Below are 18,341 nucleotides of genomic sequence, written 5' to 3'. Positions count from 1 at the left end.
ACCAGAGTAGAAGAGGTTGGTTTGTTCTATGAGGTAAACACTACAAATTTCCTTAAGATGGTGAAATTACGTAATTTGGTACAAAGTTGGAAAGGAATTCTTAGAAATTATTACTTACCAAAACACATAAAATATTTATTTCATTAACTTTTATATTAAAACATCTGTCTTGTCGGCAGTGTTATGTCACGCGTGTGTAACTCTCAATTTAGAACTACGCACAATTACACGCTCAGTGTATTACGCACGTTCAATCATCCTGATGGCATGGACGAAGTAGCTTTTCTGTCTTCATTCTCTTCAGTACATTGGAACCAATAAATAAGACACGCTGCAGGATGTGCACTTATTATGGATTGTCACCTTACCAAAACGTCGAACAAAAATGCAATTAAAACACCAAGTCTTCATCCGGTTATTAGATAATCCATCAGTAGAAAGAATCGGATCTTCCAGTTCCTATCCAGTTTATCTCTTCTTTCAAAGTAGTTGCAAACATACGTCAAGACGGATGGCTATATAATTCCTCGAACATATGGTTTTGACTATAATGCCTGTATAACGTCATCAAAAGATTTCGCAAACGGTTGCCATAGCCATCTCATCTTTCGCTGCGTAATCAGTACAGCTTTGAGCAAATATGTCGGTGTATTTTTTATTGGTTTCCCGATGAAAATGTGCATTTGTTCCATGCTAACAAACGGTTACCTTCTGATCGCAACAAATGTACCCGTGCTTCATCGCGCCTCTAGAAAACATCGAATTTTTATTAAGTCATGCGAAGTAAATTAGGGTGCCGACCGTCACCGTGGCGGCAGTTGGCAAAGTCGTTACACCGCGCTTCTTACATTAATTGCTTGACGGCCCAGGCGACGTGGAAAAGTTATGGGTGTTATTAACATTTGTGACCCGCATGAATAACCCAAAATGGGGAATGACGGAGAAAAAATCAAGAAGCAGGCACTGGGAACTTGTCGCTGACAAAACTAATTACTCTGTCGCCGGATGGGATTGATAGAACGATCGCACGACGCCAAGAAACTTCATTAGGACAGATCAACGCAATTTGGTAGGTACAGCTGGGGAGCGATGAATTCCCGTAAATTTCTCGCTGCTGTCATCCGAATATGGTTTTCAAGTTTCCGGGTTTCCATCGAATTCTGTATACAGGAGCGCCGACCGTCTCCGAAACTGATTGTTAACAATTCGTGACCACCTGCAAATCCTGCCGCACCCGCTATTGCCTTACAGCTTACAACCGACAGGGGGCCCTCCAGTCCAGCCTTCATGAAATACTAGTAGCAGTATGTACAAAATGTTGACTAGTTGTTGAAAGTTGAAGAAACGTCAATGCCAACTTAGGCTGTAATTGTCGCTTGTCTTTTAATGGATGGATTGCATTACCAAACAGCACAGAGCCAACAGACAGGAAAACAATGAATCAAGGACAAAACGTCACACACACACATTAAAGTCTTGAAAGTTTGTATTTGACAACAAAAAGGTCATAAATTGACACACAATATTTCACAGCAAAATTTAGTTCCAAATACCATTACAATTCTCTTTCTCATTAGACGATGTGTAGTCGTATAATATACATTAGTGAATAAGATTTGATACATAACATTATATGATTAGTTCATTCACCAATATACAAATCAAATCAAAGCAAAGTGATGGTTAAGATTCTTATCAAATGTCGGACTACACTCAATAACCAGTTAACGTCCTGTATGTACAAAGTTTGTTTCTACCTTTGCTTGTTTGATACTGTAACAGTATTTTGACTTTTCATCAGCACTTGCTATAGTCAAGCTTGAAAAGTAGCTCAACCATACACAGCAACCACTGTTACACATACATACCAAATTTTACATATCTGTTTTAAGGATTTACAATTAAAATGCAGTTAAGATCTGCAAGAGTAAAAACCACATCATTCAACATTTTGCAAAGATTCTGGGTGTCCTTTCCATGGTCTTCTCAGACTCCGACCATCTGGTATAGAAACCATCACAGAATAAATAACAGTCATGTGGATGTCACAGTAAATTCAACTGCAAATGCAGCTAAAATTCATGATTCATTTGTGTAACAAACTTCCACCCACAGCATTGTTCCATGGTTACTGCTGTTGACTACCTCATAAGGTATCAAGAGCATGTTAAAAGTGTTCAAGAAACCAACAACTTAAACATTCTTTAAACTAGATCCAGCCACATCAAAACCTGTCTATTGTTACATTATCCATTTTGAGGTATCACTGTCATACAACAAAATATTTACTTAGTGCTTATCAACAGAAACAGATATACTGAATACTGTATCAAAAGTCAAAAGTAGGGACTGGGAGACCAAATTTAACACATGCAAGCAAACCTGTTTTTTTTTAATCCTTAGACCAATGAGAGATTGTATATTTGACTGAGATAAATCATAGAACATACATGCATATGGTAATCAGGAAATGTAGTTACTTCATTCTTAAACAGTCAGGGGACACAAGCTCACACCAGCCAGTCAAAGAGCTTATGTACAATCACAAGGGAATCACATAATATGCTATTCTGTACTAATACAAAAATAGAATTTGACAACATTGTACCTTTATACACAACACATGCTACCATCAGGAACAAAGTGCAGCATATCCACTTGGGTAAGACCCTCAGTACTGTAAAATGTACTCTAAACTGTACAATGTTTTGTCTCACCACATGAAAACATCTTTGTATCTTTGTAGAGACATTCTACAAGACAATGTGGAATGTTTCATAGCCATGAAATTTTATCATCTCCATACAAATTCATTTTTAACATACTACAAAAAAACAACAACTCAGAGAATACTGTACATGTAAAATTGATAAATTTGTAGACCAAAACTGACAATGCAAACTTATCTGTATGTACAAAAAAAACACTCACTCAGCAGAGAGTTTCCTTCTCACATGTCTACCGAAAGACGTTTGTATTTTACAATAGATGTACAAATGGGTAACAACAATATCAAGGATGTTCTAAGGTACATGTATCACACTCACACATAAAAATTGTTACATCCAGCTCTGTTTGTTACACCATGCTGTAGCTAAAATATAAATATAAAAACTACAGTTTGTCATTTGCTACACTGGACATACAAATCAGCACACTGTATACATGACATCAGTGATGCCCAAGCACACCCAGGGTCACTACGAGATCCCTGATTTTACTGTGAAGTCTGGAATTCTGCGTGCCGGGTCCATCGAGCCTCCAGGGTAGGGTGGGGGGTTGTCTGCGGGACGGGGCTGGCTCTGCATTGCAAAATGGGGGGAAAAATATTAGTCATGTAGAGGGTAAATAATGTTACATCAACTGTACTTTTCAGCTATTAACAGGCATCTTGTAAATGGCATGTGTGAAACAAAAGCATGATATAGTTATGTCTTTTGGCTACCAGTCATGGATTGACAATTTTCTAAATCCACTGTATGCAGGAAAAAGTTTTGTGATGTTTCAGAGGAATTGTGGCTAACCCTTTTCTTGATCAAACTTTTAAAAAGAAATTATCTATACAATTCAGTTAATCATTTATTTATGCATTTATCAATCTTAGTGCTTTTCATCCAAACATTGTTTATCTCCTTGTTTGGTCATACAATCATCAACACATTATTCAACACGTACACTAGTAGGGGTGGCCACAGTGAAGAGTTCGGTGAAGTTGGGCCCCCCTCCCCCGATGAAGCTGCTGTCAGTGCTGGTGCTGTACATGCTCTGGTGTGGGAAATGGTCCAGGTTGACGCCGGTGCCACCATTTGCCGTTCCGTTTTGCTGTGGGCCCTGCTCATAGTCATCAACGATTCCAATCTGCAACAGGCAAAGGCAATATAGTTTACAGTAAGACCAAGCTACAATTAGGAAAACTATGGATTTACATAAAACATGTTTTGTACCAATATACACATGTGATGAATGCTCTACCTGTGACGTCCGGACGTGGAAGGGAAAGTTCTTGTTTGCTGCCCCAGGTCTGGTCAGGATCTGGAAGCACAGATGGACAAAAATTACATTTTCAACCTTTTTATGAAAAGTACTCACTATAACAAGTACCTATCAGGTACATATTGACAAACTATTTCACTAGTATTCCCTGATAGCTGAGAATTATATCAACTGCATTTGAGAAGACTGAGAGAGAACAAATTTGTTTTCCAGTTAACAGACTAAACAAAGTATGTATACTAGGGTGTATCTAAGACAGAGAGATGCTTGTTTTTGATCTTCCCAATTTTATCCAAAATAACTAAGATGATCATCTTCAGTTAAGTCTCAGGTTACACACACACGCAAACTTTGATTTCCCATCAGAACTACATTTGCTTTTCACCCCTCCTCGCCTGCTTTTATGTATTGGTTTTGAATTTTTCTTTTATGTATTTTTTTCATTTTCAAATAAATAAACAAAACAAATATTTTTCCCTGTTCAGTTCTTCATCAGACTCACCAGAAAGAAGGTATATGCACAGAAAGCTAGCGACTGTTCCAGGCCATTGACAATCTTTTCCCTCGCCCACTTAGAGATCACAAATGCTGCGATGAGAACCATGATTGGACCAGCCAGGAACCTGAGTACAAACAGAGAAGAACGAATTACTTTGAATCTTATAAAGTAGACTGTAGTGCCAACATATCATCTGCCTGCTTGCTAGTCAGGTCCTATCATGGATATAAAACCAAACAGTTGTGACAAAATGAAATTCAATACTTTTGATAAAAGAAGAAAGCTGTTCAACAAATTTCTTCCCAGCTAAACATGCAAGTCCATACTCACCACAGTGTGTAGAAGAAGAAATACGGGACGTAGAAGAGCGACTTTTCTGGGTAGTGTTTGAGAGTGAAGAAGATGGCGTAACAGAACCAGAGCCAGCTCAGCAGCTGTAGACCAATCAGCCCATACCCTGCAGGACTCTCGTACAAGTACAGCACCAGGCCAGCATCGAAGAACTAGCAGAAAAACACAAAATGTCATGCTATTTGAAGCAATCATGAAATATCTAACCATACTTTCACTTACGTAGTAAGCAGAAATCTCAAACATTCCCATACCAAAATCTCCCACCTCTCAAAAGTTTGCAAATAGAATTGCCCTTAACAACCAAATTAATCAGTAAATGTTTAGAAACATTAACAACAAGAAAATGATGAGACAACAATTAGTATTTAACATGCAATCAGTTATGATATAAGGAAAAGTTATCCCTTTCCAGACTCTAAAAGACATGACTTACCTCCCTCTCGTAGATAAAAAGAATGGCGTAGGCAAGTGTGTAGAGCGTCATGAACACTGAGATCTTCACAGAACCACTGTGGCTCAACCGACCTCTGCAAGGAAATAGGGAGTCAAAAGACCTTGTGTCAAATCAAGATTTATAGTGAATGTAGTTCATTTACATCATTCTACCAACTGAAATCTAAAATAGCTCTAAAATTAAAGATGAACATTTGCTAATGACGCCTCTGATGACAACAAGTTGAATGTAACAGAATCCATCACAGGTAATTTTTCATGCTAATCTTTCAATTTGGACAACCTGGAACAATTCAGAATGCCCAACATTTCTTTTCGTGTCATACACCTCAGCCTTAAAATGTACATGTATAACGTTGTGTTAGGAGAGACCCAGCTGAAGAGATGTCCTTACCTGGTGACAGTGTAACCCTTCCCCAGTAGGATCAGCATCAGGAGGAACACAAGTGAGCTCACAGACTGGAATATCCGACCTGGGAAGTTTCATAGATAGAATTTTGATTTAATATTCTTTAAATAACCAATAAATCGATTGATTACCGTTCCTTACACGATGACTTTGTTTTTAAGGCTTTGCAGACATCACTTGTTAAAACGTCATCAGATTTTTTCAAATTCAGTTTATTTCAGTTTAACTGCCAAACTTCTATGTAATGGTATTTACGTGTACCTCTTGACATGTTACCTTTCTAAATTGATCATCGAAAAAATTCATCATTAATTTGTATCTCAGTGTAAGGAGCTTTTTCAAGTTTCGTCATAGTCTTAGATTGAGTGACTTGCATACATTTTTGAGTGTATATCCTGAAGTTTCGCTAAATACCTACAGCAATACACTCCTAATAGTCCTATGATCCTTCTTGGCTTGCCCCAAGCTCACAAATAAGTCAACATGCCTTACCTAGGAGCTGTGCTGCAGGCAGTCCCACACCATCATTCCCATACTGCCCATAGTGCAGGCACAGCAAAAACAGACTGAAAACTAAACAGGAACAAAAAACAATTTGCTATGAAACACAGATAGACCAGAATATGGACAAATTAACCTGCAATAAAGATTAAAACTGTGCTGTGCTTTACAGGTTGCAACGAGAAGTGTGTCATAGGAGATGCTATAGCACAATGTGTATTGAGCAACATTAATTCTTCTGCATGACTGAGAAACATTAAAGATTCATGCTACAACTGCTAACAGCCACCTTTATCTTGTGAATAATACGTCATGATATTATATTAAAAAACTTGCATTAATATTTAATATGTGAAGCACATTTAAGGCAACCTTACCATGAAATCCCACGGCAGACATGTACATTTTGTAGGACGTGTGGAATAGTTGTCTGGACTTGAGAATGGCTGTAAGAGAACATTGATACATCACGGTACAGCTAAGACAAAGTTCCTGTGCAATCAGTATAGTATCACCAAAACAACATCTGAAATGCACTAAAACTCATACAGAAACCTGGGACATTTGAAAGTTAAAAACTCTATCAACCACACCTATACAATATTACATATAGTAATTGGCTTCTGTATGGCTTATGCAATATAGAATTTGAAACCTAAATATGTCTGGGATGAAAGTGAACTGCTTTGTGACTTATGGAAGTTCAGGTTTCAACTTCTTAGTGCCATCTTTATACTTGTTAGTGTCATACTTGTCAAGAATGATACCAGTGCAAAACTTCTTATATTTAAGCATGTCCCACATTGAAAAAGACTGACACTTAAATGGGTCAAACAGTACTATATAAAACACCAATGTGTTAACAGTGTGTTTGATAAAGATCAGTACTTACTTGCTACCCAGATTGACAAGGCCAGGATACCAGCAAACAGAACCAGGAATGTGATGTCTGTCTCTAGGATATCTGAGGGAGGAAAACAGCATTCTTACAGGTACAGTCTACAAATGTATGTCTTTTCATTTATCAATACTTCATCAACAAAGTTGTAATGTAATACCAATTGTTTACAAGTAAACATTCGAATGTAATTATAAAAAAGGTTTTACTTCTATTCTGAGGTAAAACGTCAGTTGCACGGTTGGAAGGTTCAAATTCTGGCTTTAGAAATTACACATGGAGGTTACATAACAACCCCATGTGGTAGTTTCCAAGTGTACAACTTCAGTTAATGGTAGGAATGAACTACTCACGAAACTCATCGGCAGAGAAATGTTGGGTCCAGTAGCTGTTGCCATTTGTCAGTGTCATCTCATACTGGATGTTGAGGCCCTGTAACAACACACACATGTAAATCAGCTATAAAATGTACTTTAAAGTTCCTTGTATATAGCCTCATCACATGCTAGTCTATGGAAGCAAGTCATGCTAGCTTACTAGACTGCTGTTGCCTTCCACTGTATTTATATACAACAAAACATTTGGGCTTTTTACAGAACTGTAATATGCAATAAAGAGTAATTTAAGTAAAGGTAAATCATAGATGGAGCAAAGATAGTGTCCTACTTCTAAACGTACATGGGACAAGGTGGCATTGTGCCATTTTGGAGCTGCATGTGCATGTCATGTCAGCAGTTTGGCATTGTGAACATTGAACAGGTTTATAGAGAAAGTGTTTTAATCGTCTCCATGCTATATATAATGCAATTAAGTTTTTCGTTGATGAAATTGGAAGTGAAAGGACAGGTCAAGAAGCGGTCACAATCGTCGTACAATTTGGTTGTTACAGGATTTTCTGATTTTCAGCTAATGACAGAGGCAACCAATGACAACGTCACAGGATGGCTGAACTTGTTACAACACATCCACAATTGTATCAACAATGTCCCCTAATTGCTGTCATTGACCCCTTGTACGACAAATGTGACAAGGCCCTAAAGAGGAGCAACATAAGCCTAGTAGGGCTAAGGAGTGTTGGTAGGAACAGGTTAGGACACACTTACATGGAAGCCCTCACAGTTGGACACTGCAATATACCACCATCGTTCCCTAACCGACTGAAAGGAGCGACCTCCTCCACACGTCATTGTGTTCGAGTCATCGTCGGAGACCACTGGCTCGCAGCCAGACCACACGTACTGCGTGGTTAGGTTTAGCACCTGGTTGTTATTAACATTAAGCACTGCCTCTTTCGAAGAGCAATTCTGAAAAACAAACGGGGTATTTTCACAAAGTATGATAGGGACGGCCCAAACTTACGTTTTTGACATTGCAGCTGCTAATAGCGATGTACCACCAGCGCTCGCGGGCTGAACGGAAACTACGCCCGCCCCCGCAGGACATGGCCCCGTCATCGCTGAGCTCACAGCCGCTCCACCTATAACTAGTGGTCAGGTTGATGACCTGGTTCTGGTCTACGTTAACTACAGCCTCCTTTTCAAAGCAATTCTGCAAAGAAACGGTGTACACAGACAGCAGTGTTAGAGTCAGTAAAGATGGACCTTGTAGGGTTTCTATTTTCCAGGGTCTAAGCAAATGAAATATTTTGTCTGAAAATTGCATTAAGTACAGAATTTCATATCAAACATAACAGCAGAGGCAGTCTTATGAATAACCTACGCAGCGAAGGTGGAAGGTATGGTTATTCATAACACTTTGTGTAACTCTAAAAGCTGTTTCAGGAATAGCCATTTCATGACATGGGTAAAACATAACATGATAACATTAAAAGTAACTTTTAATGAATCAGGTGACCAGACAAGATATTTCATAATGTTTCAGTATTGCAGAAATGAACAGACCAGGACACTGCAGCTGTATAGACCAGAATTTCACAAAGTCCATCTTTGTAGAATTTATCAGCAAACAAGCAAAGCACACATATTCTGTATAGTGTTAATTTTATCAATTTGCCATTATTTGCAGAAAAGGTATCAAACTTTCAAAGCAGAAGGATATTGAACTAATGTAGTAAGGACAAGTATGTTAAGTACAAGTATTTTCTATAATGTACAATGGTGCCCATGACTAATGGGTTGAGGGAGTAGCTTGCTTCTTGTTATGTGCGCCATTTTGCGTTTCTGTTTGTGTTATATATATATATACTGTTACTCCATTGTTGCGCATGATAGAGGTTTAAAAAGGACTGTTTCACATCATTTTGACAAGCAAGGGGCCAGACGTAATCCAAACACTTCATTCAAAATTCTTTTTCAGTCATTGCCATATCAAACAAAAAGGAAGGTACACATGATCCCAGTAATGTCTTGAGTCTGCATTGCATTTACAGATTAAATGTGACATTTTTTTCTCTTTTCTTCACCTTCTTGTTAGCCGTAACATTTGTACACACGCCAATGAGAGGGCTTGAATCTACCATTTATTCCGTACAAATGTTGACCTAACGAGGCAAACCCACACAACTGGTTCAGCCCAAAGCAAACACGGCAACGTCAGGTTTTGTTGTACTGATCCATGCAGGAGGTAAAGCCTGCCGGGTGAATAGGGGATTATGGTTGCTACCTCCCCAGCGGAGCAGACGTTGGAGTCAATACAAATTTGAAAGAGAACAAAGAATGTACAGAGAGCTGTTCCACTGGGTGCTACCTGTTATACAAGGTTGAACATGGGCAGAACTCTCTTGTATAGCACATGACATAAACTTTGTTAGTAATGTTACCGAAAAACTTGGATCAAGACACTCCAAATCTCAAACATTGCTGTCAAACTTTGGCTAATTAAATAGAGTAGGTACACGACAACAAGGGTATGCAGGGAGGCGGTACAAAGCCTGTAACCTCCCAAAGAAAAAATGCCATTCATGTTCCACTTTTTTGTCCCTGGGATCAAAGAGGATACACCCTTGACCTTTAAGGCCGAATGTTACAGTAACATGGAAAAAAATATTGCCAGCCGTACTATTGTGATTACTGTCGACCATGTATGTCAAATCTGAAAAAAAATCAGTAACACATAAAAAGTGCATAATTCAAAATCAATCATAAAGCTGTCTTGCCAGGTCAATATGTCAATGATAACAGAATGTGAAAATATACTCTAGAGACAGAAACTATGTATTCTTACATGAATACTGCACATTGACAAGTGAAACAACTGACATATACATTTTGTGTGGATGTGATGAAAAAAGGGTATTTTGAAAACACACCTTTTCTGGATGTGGGTACACAGCTGGCCACTGGTCGTCCTCATCATAATACAAGAGAATGTTCTGACAGCCGACAGTGTTACCACACACCTCCTGTGGGGAGAAGAATCATCGGTACTATATTAGAAACAGAATGTGAAATTAATCACTTTGCTCCCACATCCCTACCTTGAACATGCTGAACCTGTTTAACAACACAGATAACACCATCATATATACAGTGGAAGCCAGTAAATTGCACAACGGATTAACGCACACTTCTGTTAACTGCACGGAATCCCCAAATCCCAAACCGGTGCGGTCCAGCTAGATAACTTCGCATTATTGTACCAGCCGGATAATTGCATCAACTTCACTGGCAAATAGGCCATGCAATTAAGCGGCTTCTACTGTAATACAATGTACCCGTGTCCCAATGACCGGACATGCCCGGCACTACTGCCAGCGTGGCGAGGACCAAAGCCGGGTTCAAGCCAGGGTATTGCGCCTCATCCAACTTCTTTGTTAGGTGTGTATGCTGCTGTCTCATACACAGGAAAACGCAGCTGGCAAATATTAAAAACACAAACTGTTGCAAGACTTATCATAGTAGATCTATTAGCCTGCCATTTGATTCGGGTGCTTCCACCCGTGTGTCTTAAGACAGCCATCACGGAGCGTGAAGCATCGCATGACGACATACCATCACCAGTCTAAAGCGGACCATTTCAGAATTACTAATAAATTCTGATTGATTAATTAGAAAGCAATTCACAATGCGCCATAACTTTCTCAATAGCTATAACCTGTATGTGACAGAGCTACTGTGAGCCACCATATGGTGGTTTCCCACCAGACGGGACCTATGTGGCTGTTTGTTCAGCCGCACCTTTCAGCCTCTTGTGTAGTTCTCCTTCTTTCATTCCCCCCAACACAAGTACACAGATGTAGAAATAAAAGGGCTTAATAGCACTTCTGCTGGTGGTTATTTTGAAAACTACTGGTGCGTGGGACTTCCTGAAAAATCAATATTTCAGTTTCTACTGTTCCTGGCAGTCACTTCACTACATTCAGTCTGGAGTCACACTACAATCTTTTAGTACTTGACTGTATGTCATCTAATTCCTTAGTGGAGGTCTCTTGCAATGGTTACAGACAACACATCCCAGCTTACAAAAGTTTGTTTTCCCTTTAAACTATTGTGAAGTAGAGCCTGCTATAAGTTTGATGCACATGCAACCTTTTTAATGGGATACTCGCAACCACAGTATGCCTGTCAAGCTGGTTTGTTTTATTGAAGGGTAGCTATCGTTATATCACTGTCCTTGTTATGGATACCAAATATGATGCACCTATCACACCTACAGTGAGAACCATTCCATTCATTTGCTGTTGGATAATTCCTTTAAATTAAATTCCCTTTTTCATAGGACGTTTTTAACCAAAAATTTCAAACTTTTGTACCAACAGCCTGTCCTCTGCATTACATCAGTGTCAGGTCATGCTATGCTACAATCAAATACCACACCCACGTTACCATGGGAAGGGGACTAAACATTGTCACAACCCAGACTTTAATGTATGGGGAGTGAGTAGCTGCCTTTTAAAGGGGAGGACGGTGGCTTGCAAGAGTTTGCACCAAACCAAGAATTTCCGCATTTTGGACAAATTTGAGAAAAGAAACTTTGAAGTGACTGGAAACTCTCTATGTTTCCATGTTTCACTGGAGAAAGACATTTACTATTTCCACAGTTAATTACAAAACACTGACCAGCTTGCTTACTAAGTTACACCCCCTGGACATCAACCTGCAAGCCTAGGTGACTAATCAAAAATGGAATGGTTTGTTCTGACTGAAAGGGAACATCCATAATCACCCAGTTTGGTGCTACAGGCACATCTAAATAGCAATGCTCTTGGTATGAGCAACACTGATGTTGTATTCCCCAGTTTTGCCTGTCTCTGGGCTACTAAAAGCATTTTGTTATGAAAGATATTTCCAGACCATCATATCATACAAAAAGTATCCTGATGGATAGTAATAAATTATTCATAATGCATTAGTACATCATCCTAATAACCTTGTCCATAATCTTGTGGTCGTAAACCACAAAAAGACACCTACTAGTACTAGTAGCAAGGTTTGATAGTATTATGACATCTATAACAAACACTAAATGAATGATCATCACTTACTATGATATTTGTTTCCATCATGATAATAAATATCAATGTGACATACTTGACTATGAAGTACTGTAAGTTTTATGATCATAATCAAAATAATTTCTATCATACAACATGATGGCTCTCTGACAGTTGTATGGGTCAATGTTTCTGTTCACACATTAACTAGTTCTTCTTCCAGTGAGATGTATTTGTTAAAGAATTCTTCAGTAGATACTATATAATGTTATTCTGTCGATCTGGAATCTACACTCCATACTCACCTGTGGACTGTAGGTGAACTGGAACTTCAACCTCCCCAGCTCCGACAGAAAACAGAATCTTCCCAGAAAAGCCCATTGCTGGAAAACAAGAGAGTTAAAAACTTAACATGTGGTCATCATAATCTTAATAGATGAAATAAGGCAACACATGCAATAGAAAATTCTGTTCGGAAACTCAGATTCTGAAGGACACATTTACACACATGTATAAATTACAGTAGACTTGGTAAATAAGGGACTTGTTCCAAGCACTCATTTTCTTCAAATAAAAGAAAAGTCTACAGGAAATAGAAGGAATACGATGTTGGGCAATTTCAGCAACTGATAGTTTAGGTTCAAAGTGCTCTGCTTCAGCTACAAGTAGCATGAAATGGACATGCCAGACACCCCTGTACATGCTATTGAGTAACTCTTTGTCAAGCAATGTCACAGTGAAGTGGGTAGTTTTGCAGTTCAGGTAGCACAAACTACTGATAGTTTGTCATCATAATGAAATAAAACTGCTAGTGTCACCTGTATGGGAATAACTTTATGCCAAATATGTCTAATAACAAAATTTAATGTACTACACAAAAATTTCTGCTTATCAAGCTAATGTCCATAAGTAAGTTATTAAGCTAAAACTGTTTTATGGCAGTTTTAGATCATGTCTGAAACCAACATTCAGATTTTTACATATTGGGCACAGGTATAAATATTGATTCTGGTGGCAGAAGTATATACACAGAAACACTTCTTTTACCACAATTGCGCCATGTGTCAAACTAAGTAAGGTTTTGACTGAAAAGGGACACAAATATTGATTCTGGAACTAAACTGTATATGCTTGACTGCTCCTGCGTCATGGAAAAGCATAACTCAAGATACCGTGAACTGGCAGAGGGAGAGAGGTACTTCAATGTTTACTCAGAATGCCACAGGAAAAGGGATCCCTAAGTTTGAGTGCCTACCACAAAAACCACAGAATGAACACTAATAACGCATAGTATCATCCATATTTCCTTTCTATGGTGGAAACATAAACAGATATGCTTTCTGCATTTTTCCTCTTTCCTGTAGACAGGCAGGAGGGCTGTGAAGTGGTTCCTCAACAACATTGTTGTGGCTTAAAATACGTCACTCTCTTCCGCAAGTGTTACCTGTCCTTTATTTCTGCAGTCTTTTGAGAATACCCAATCTCTTTTAAGAGTCACTATTGACTTGAGTTCTGAAGGAAGGTCGTCATCTCTTCATGGTCATGTTTTTCAAAGTAATTTGTTATCTTACTGAGGTACGTCACAAGTACATTGAAACTTATAAAGGCAAGGACTGTTGACACAATAGTCATGATAGACCCCAACGTCATTGGCTTCAATATAAGACGTATGAAACTAAAGACCTAAAAATTATAGTCCTCTTCTATTCGAGATATTAAGCCAATGGAGCTGATTGATCTACATGAGTGCAATCTCAGCAGCCAATAGGTGCAGAAATCAGACAGGCTTTTGTTTATCGACTAAAGGAAAGGAGTTCAACAGAGCTGTTCTCAGATCAGTCAAGCATTCAGCTGGGACTCTCCAGGCTCCTTGGCACTTTCAAAGAGGACAGCAAAGTGTAGACTGTTTGTGTTTCAAGCCGAGCATTATGTGGAAAAAGCCCTCGAGCTGCACTGTGCTCTTTTCTTGTACAGTCGAGAGACATCGCCGCATCCATGCAAACCGTTTGTTATGGAAGTGCTAAAGTAAGTGAAGCCAAACTACAAAGGTCAAATCTGCATAGCCAAACACATAATGTACAGTGAGGATCAGAGAGAACAGACGGTCCAAAGAAAGATGCTCAGCTCTCTGTCTCACAATGAAAACCCATAAGTACGTAACACTGATGAATAATCTCTCCAATACTCAAGTCAGGTCTTCAACATCAAAAGACATTGATATTCAAGACAACACTCTTCTACAAGTACTAACATTGAAAGCATCTGCTTACTATGCAAAAGCACTGCACTTTAGTTTGTAAAGATGTCCAGTGCATTTTGTTTTCAGCTTAGAGTTAGGACAGGTCAGCAAGTCTGAAACTAAGTCTGCAGCTCTGTTCTGTAATATCACAATATTTTGTAAAGACCAAGACGGTGGAAACATGTTTTACTGAAGGATGTTTCCACCAGATTGGTTTTTTACAAAACAAAGGTTAACGAAGTGAGAACTTGGGCGAAGTTTGCTCCAGGAGATGTATTCTGTTCATATTCCCCCAATTCAATCAACGTTGATGCTTCCAAAACCCATGCATCTTGACAAGACGATGTTGGCATACAAAAGCTTAAGCCAGCTTTCAAAGATTCTAGGATTGTCCCTAGGTGTCCACATTCCTCATTCATAATGCATCAAACAAAGTAAATGTAAGATGTTAGCAAACAACTATGCAGTCAAAAAACTATGTAGGGATAAAATCTGAGCTGTAGATCTCATTAACCTTTAATAACGCTCAGCTGACCTTGTTATAACAGTATGGATTGCCCCTAAAATGCGCCTTTTGTCCACAGGGGAAACTCTACCTGTTCTCATTAGTCCACAAATCTACTGCTGACGTAGGTACAACAACCACAGATTGACCTGGAACATTCTCAATTGGAAGTTACTCCACTTCTAGACTACACATAGCAGAGAAATTTTCTGACAATCTCCAGTTGAAGAAATTTTTTTTAAACTTCCCTTTCTGCATTTGCCCCCTTTTCTTTGGCCATTCTACTGCATAAGAATGATTATGAATTTGATTAGTTTGCAGCAAACGATAATTCATCAGTTTTTAATGACATGATTAACCTTCTCCTTATTGACTTATGTTATAACCACTTTGATAAGAGCACACACTTGCTTATGCTATAAATCATTTGAACAGCATTTTGCCGATGAATACCTATACCTCCTTGATTGCTTTTATGCATGCATTGACCTACATTAGTACATGTTCACACGATATCATAGGATATGTCCGGACCGCGCGTTGCTTAACTTCCAAGATCGAGGGATCGGGTGTACCAACGCGCCACGCGGCCGTAGCAATAAATAACAAACACATTTCAATCAAACTCTACCAACTGCCAATCAGAGCTTTTCCTTTTTGCTAAAAGAACGTTTCTCACAAATGAGTATCATAAAATATAACATACATGACAGACATTCTATGTCATACAAATCAAACATGCAGTCTTTTTTAGGACATAAAATCCTTGTCACAGTGTGAATGGTGCACATCTTTCATCATCCATGATTCATTGTTTTGTATTACACGTATGTGCTACAAAATTTTCAAAAATGGCATACAGAAGAGAAACAAAAAAAAACATCACCAGACTGGCCCCAGGGTACATATTGTGTCTGAAATGGGAACAGTGGTTGTCAGTAGGTGGGCAGATTGTCTACATTCCTTGTACAAAGTATATGTTTCCAATGTTGTAGGTAACAGTTAGTCGGTACAGGGTACCAACAGCACAATGATAATATCTCGAGGTTGGAGCCTAAAATATCACATACCACTTTAAGAAAACGGAGATTTGGTTTGTGCATTGACAAAGTATGATCTCTAGTGTATGTGCAGGACATCCACATTTCCCAATGAAATATATGCAATGATAGTTCAACAATTAACGTTACTTGAATTTTCTCCTCTCCTGGTCTGAAAGCTTTTCTATGCAGTACAAATGTATGTGGAATATTACGCATCATGTCAAGATCACTATCTCAGTTGAACTTAAGAATATTGACTAAAAATGCTAGCTGAACGTTACTTTCTCTTAATTCTTCTCTATCGTTTTCATTACAAACTTCTCTCTAGTCCCAGCATACCTGCATCCTACAAGTGTAGATATTCCATAATGATATTGAATTTAAATAATATTCTATAACTACACAAAACACATCATTTGGATGTTTGAAGGATGCGCACATATTCTTCACAAAACCTAAACCACAACTGACAAACTGCTCGAGCTGTTACAAAATAAACACCGTCATATTCTCTCATAGTCATAGGCCCGAAGGAATCCGTCCCTTGGGACCTAACGTCGTTATCAGATTACTAATAGTTTCGGGTTAGCTGGAATACGCCATTTCCCTCCATTCCCCCTACCATTCCTCAGTAATACCTACTGTCTCCACTTCACACTCAGAAACACACCGTCAGGCAAGCGTGAAGTTCTTTATCAGAGAGAGCTCAGACTCAGACTAAAGCCGCTCGGGCTATAGCCGGAAAAGGGGGGCGACAAGGTTCGAACTTACCTCCGCTGTTACTAAATGTCCCGATATATATTTCCCCTGTGAGTGTGACACATGAATCAGCAGCACAAAAAGGACGGAAAGTAGCCGTTTCATCGTTGTAAACCTTGTAGACGAAATAAAATTGTTGTTTTTCTCTCGGTGTTGCGCCACGGCTTCTTTCCTCTTCCTTCGTTCGGCCATCTTGATTATGCAAATTGACCCACGTGATTAACCTGTCGCATAGCAACCGATAAACTGCGCGGCCCCCCGCCACGCCCACAACAAAGGTGTGCCAACAAGGTGCGACCCAAATGTCACCGCTCACTTTGTCATGCAAATAAGTTGCGCTCGCTCCAGGTAGTACCATTTGGACATGTTGGATGTGTTTTTACAAAAGCATCGAACTGTGTCAATGTCATTAGATACCTGATGCGGCAAGGCTTGCCCATGTCACTTGACGATGATGTTGTTTGTGTATCCTAATAACCCACCTGGTCTCAGTAAGAGATTTGCAACGCTTCATAGTTAATGATAACAGAAATGTGCTCCATCCACGGAAGGATCTGGTTTCCGGCTCACGTAACATAACATAACAAATGCTATGACGAGTATGTGATTCCGATTAAAATATGCCAAGGCAAAACAGCACTTTGCTGAATGAGACTTTGAGACTTGAACTTTCTAGTTTGCAACAACACCTTTATTCAGGTTTGCATTGGCTTGTCATCCTATCTAGTCTCATTGTCTGTATTGTTTATTAATAATACTAGTTCATGTGTATTACGTGTGCACCATGGGCATAGGCCGTCACTGTCACTGTAGACAAGAAGATCAAAGAGCAAACTTGATTAAAAAAGAAAACAGATGTCCAAGGCGATTCAAAATGGAAAGCTCCTGGCTCAGAACCTTAGAATCACCACAGTGCTTTTCATCCGCAATATGTTATTTGCTTTACTGAAACAATCTACACTATTAATACAAAAAGTCGTGATAAAATTAACGTTACTTATAAAGCTAACGTTATAATTTGGTGGCCAATAAAATTTTTTTTTCATTTCAACTGTCTTCAAAGAAGAAGTCAAATCCCCGCAGTAACGTAGATAACGTTATGTACAATTTTGTAAGTTAATATTTAGTTTATTTACATGTATTTAGACCACATTCAATCAAGGAGCTTTTATCTTGATTTCAATCATTTCAAGTATTTGATTTTTGTTCATTTGCAACAAGGAGCTTTTGATAAAAGCTCCTTGTTTGCAATTAGCCCCGTGGGCGTGAATTTCCAACAAAACATTTATATGATGG

General features: G+C 38.8%; 1 protein-coding gene across 2 annotated transcripts; it reads right to left on the bottom strand.

Annotated features, from left to right (window-relative positions):
- Positions 1-1,468: 1,468 nt before the first annotated feature.
- LOC118414846 (transmembrane protein 145-like) lies at positions 1,469-17,265 on the bottom strand. 2 transcript variants are annotated; one of them, XM_035819115.1, is made up of 15 exons: positions 17,058-17,265; positions 12,805-12,882; positions 10,376-10,468; positions 8,211-8,411; positions 7,461-7,539; positions 7,102-7,173; positions 6,587-6,655; positions 6,201-6,281; positions 5,694-5,772; positions 5,280-5,373; positions 4,823-4,995; positions 4,496-4,616; positions 3,973-4,032; positions 3,676-3,858; positions 1,469-3,302 (listed from the first exon to the last, which is right to left on the bottom strand). In XM_035819115.1, the coding sequence occupies exons 1-15, from the start codon at positions 17,235-17,237 to the stop codon at positions 3,201-3,203; spliced, it is 1,665 nt and encodes a 554-aa protein (XP_035675008.1). In that variant the 5' UTR covers positions 17,238-17,265; the 3' UTR covers positions 1,469-3,200. The 2 variants fall into 2 exon arrangements, with proteins under 2 accessions (XP_035675008.1, XP_035675017.1); XM_035819124.1 differs by lacking the exon at positions 8,211-8,411 and adding an exon at positions 8,467-8,655 and having other exon boundaries at positions 17,058-17,264.
- Positions 17,266-18,341: the final 1,076 nt, after the last annotated feature.

Source organism: Branchiostoma floridae, chromosome 1 (genome assembly GCF_000003815.2).
Source record: "Branchiostoma floridae strain S238N-H82 chromosome 1, Bfl_VNyyK, whole genome shotgun sequence".
In the NCBI taxonomy this organism is placed as follows: Eukaryota; Metazoa; Chordata; class Leptocardii; order Amphioxiformes; family Branchiostomatidae; genus Branchiostoma; species Branchiostoma floridae.
Note: the sequence above shows the minus strand (reverse complement) of the source record. Positions and strands in the feature narration are given on the sequence as shown.

Bases quoted from the DNA above. Each gene is read 5' to 3' on its own strand.
- LOC118414846 (XM_035819115.1), bottom strand. From the start codon at position 17,237: ATGGCCGAACGAAGGAAGAGGAAAGAAGCCGTGGCGCAACACCGAGAG. The intron at 12,883-17,057 runs GTAAGTTCGAAC...CTTGTTTTCCAG, and splicing joins GACATTTAGTAACAGCGGAG to CAATGGGCTTTTCTGGGAAG. The intron at 7,540-8,210 runs GTAAGTGTGTCC...GTGTTGTTACAG, and splicing joins CCAACTGTGAGGGCTTCCAT to GGCCTCAACATCCAGTATGA.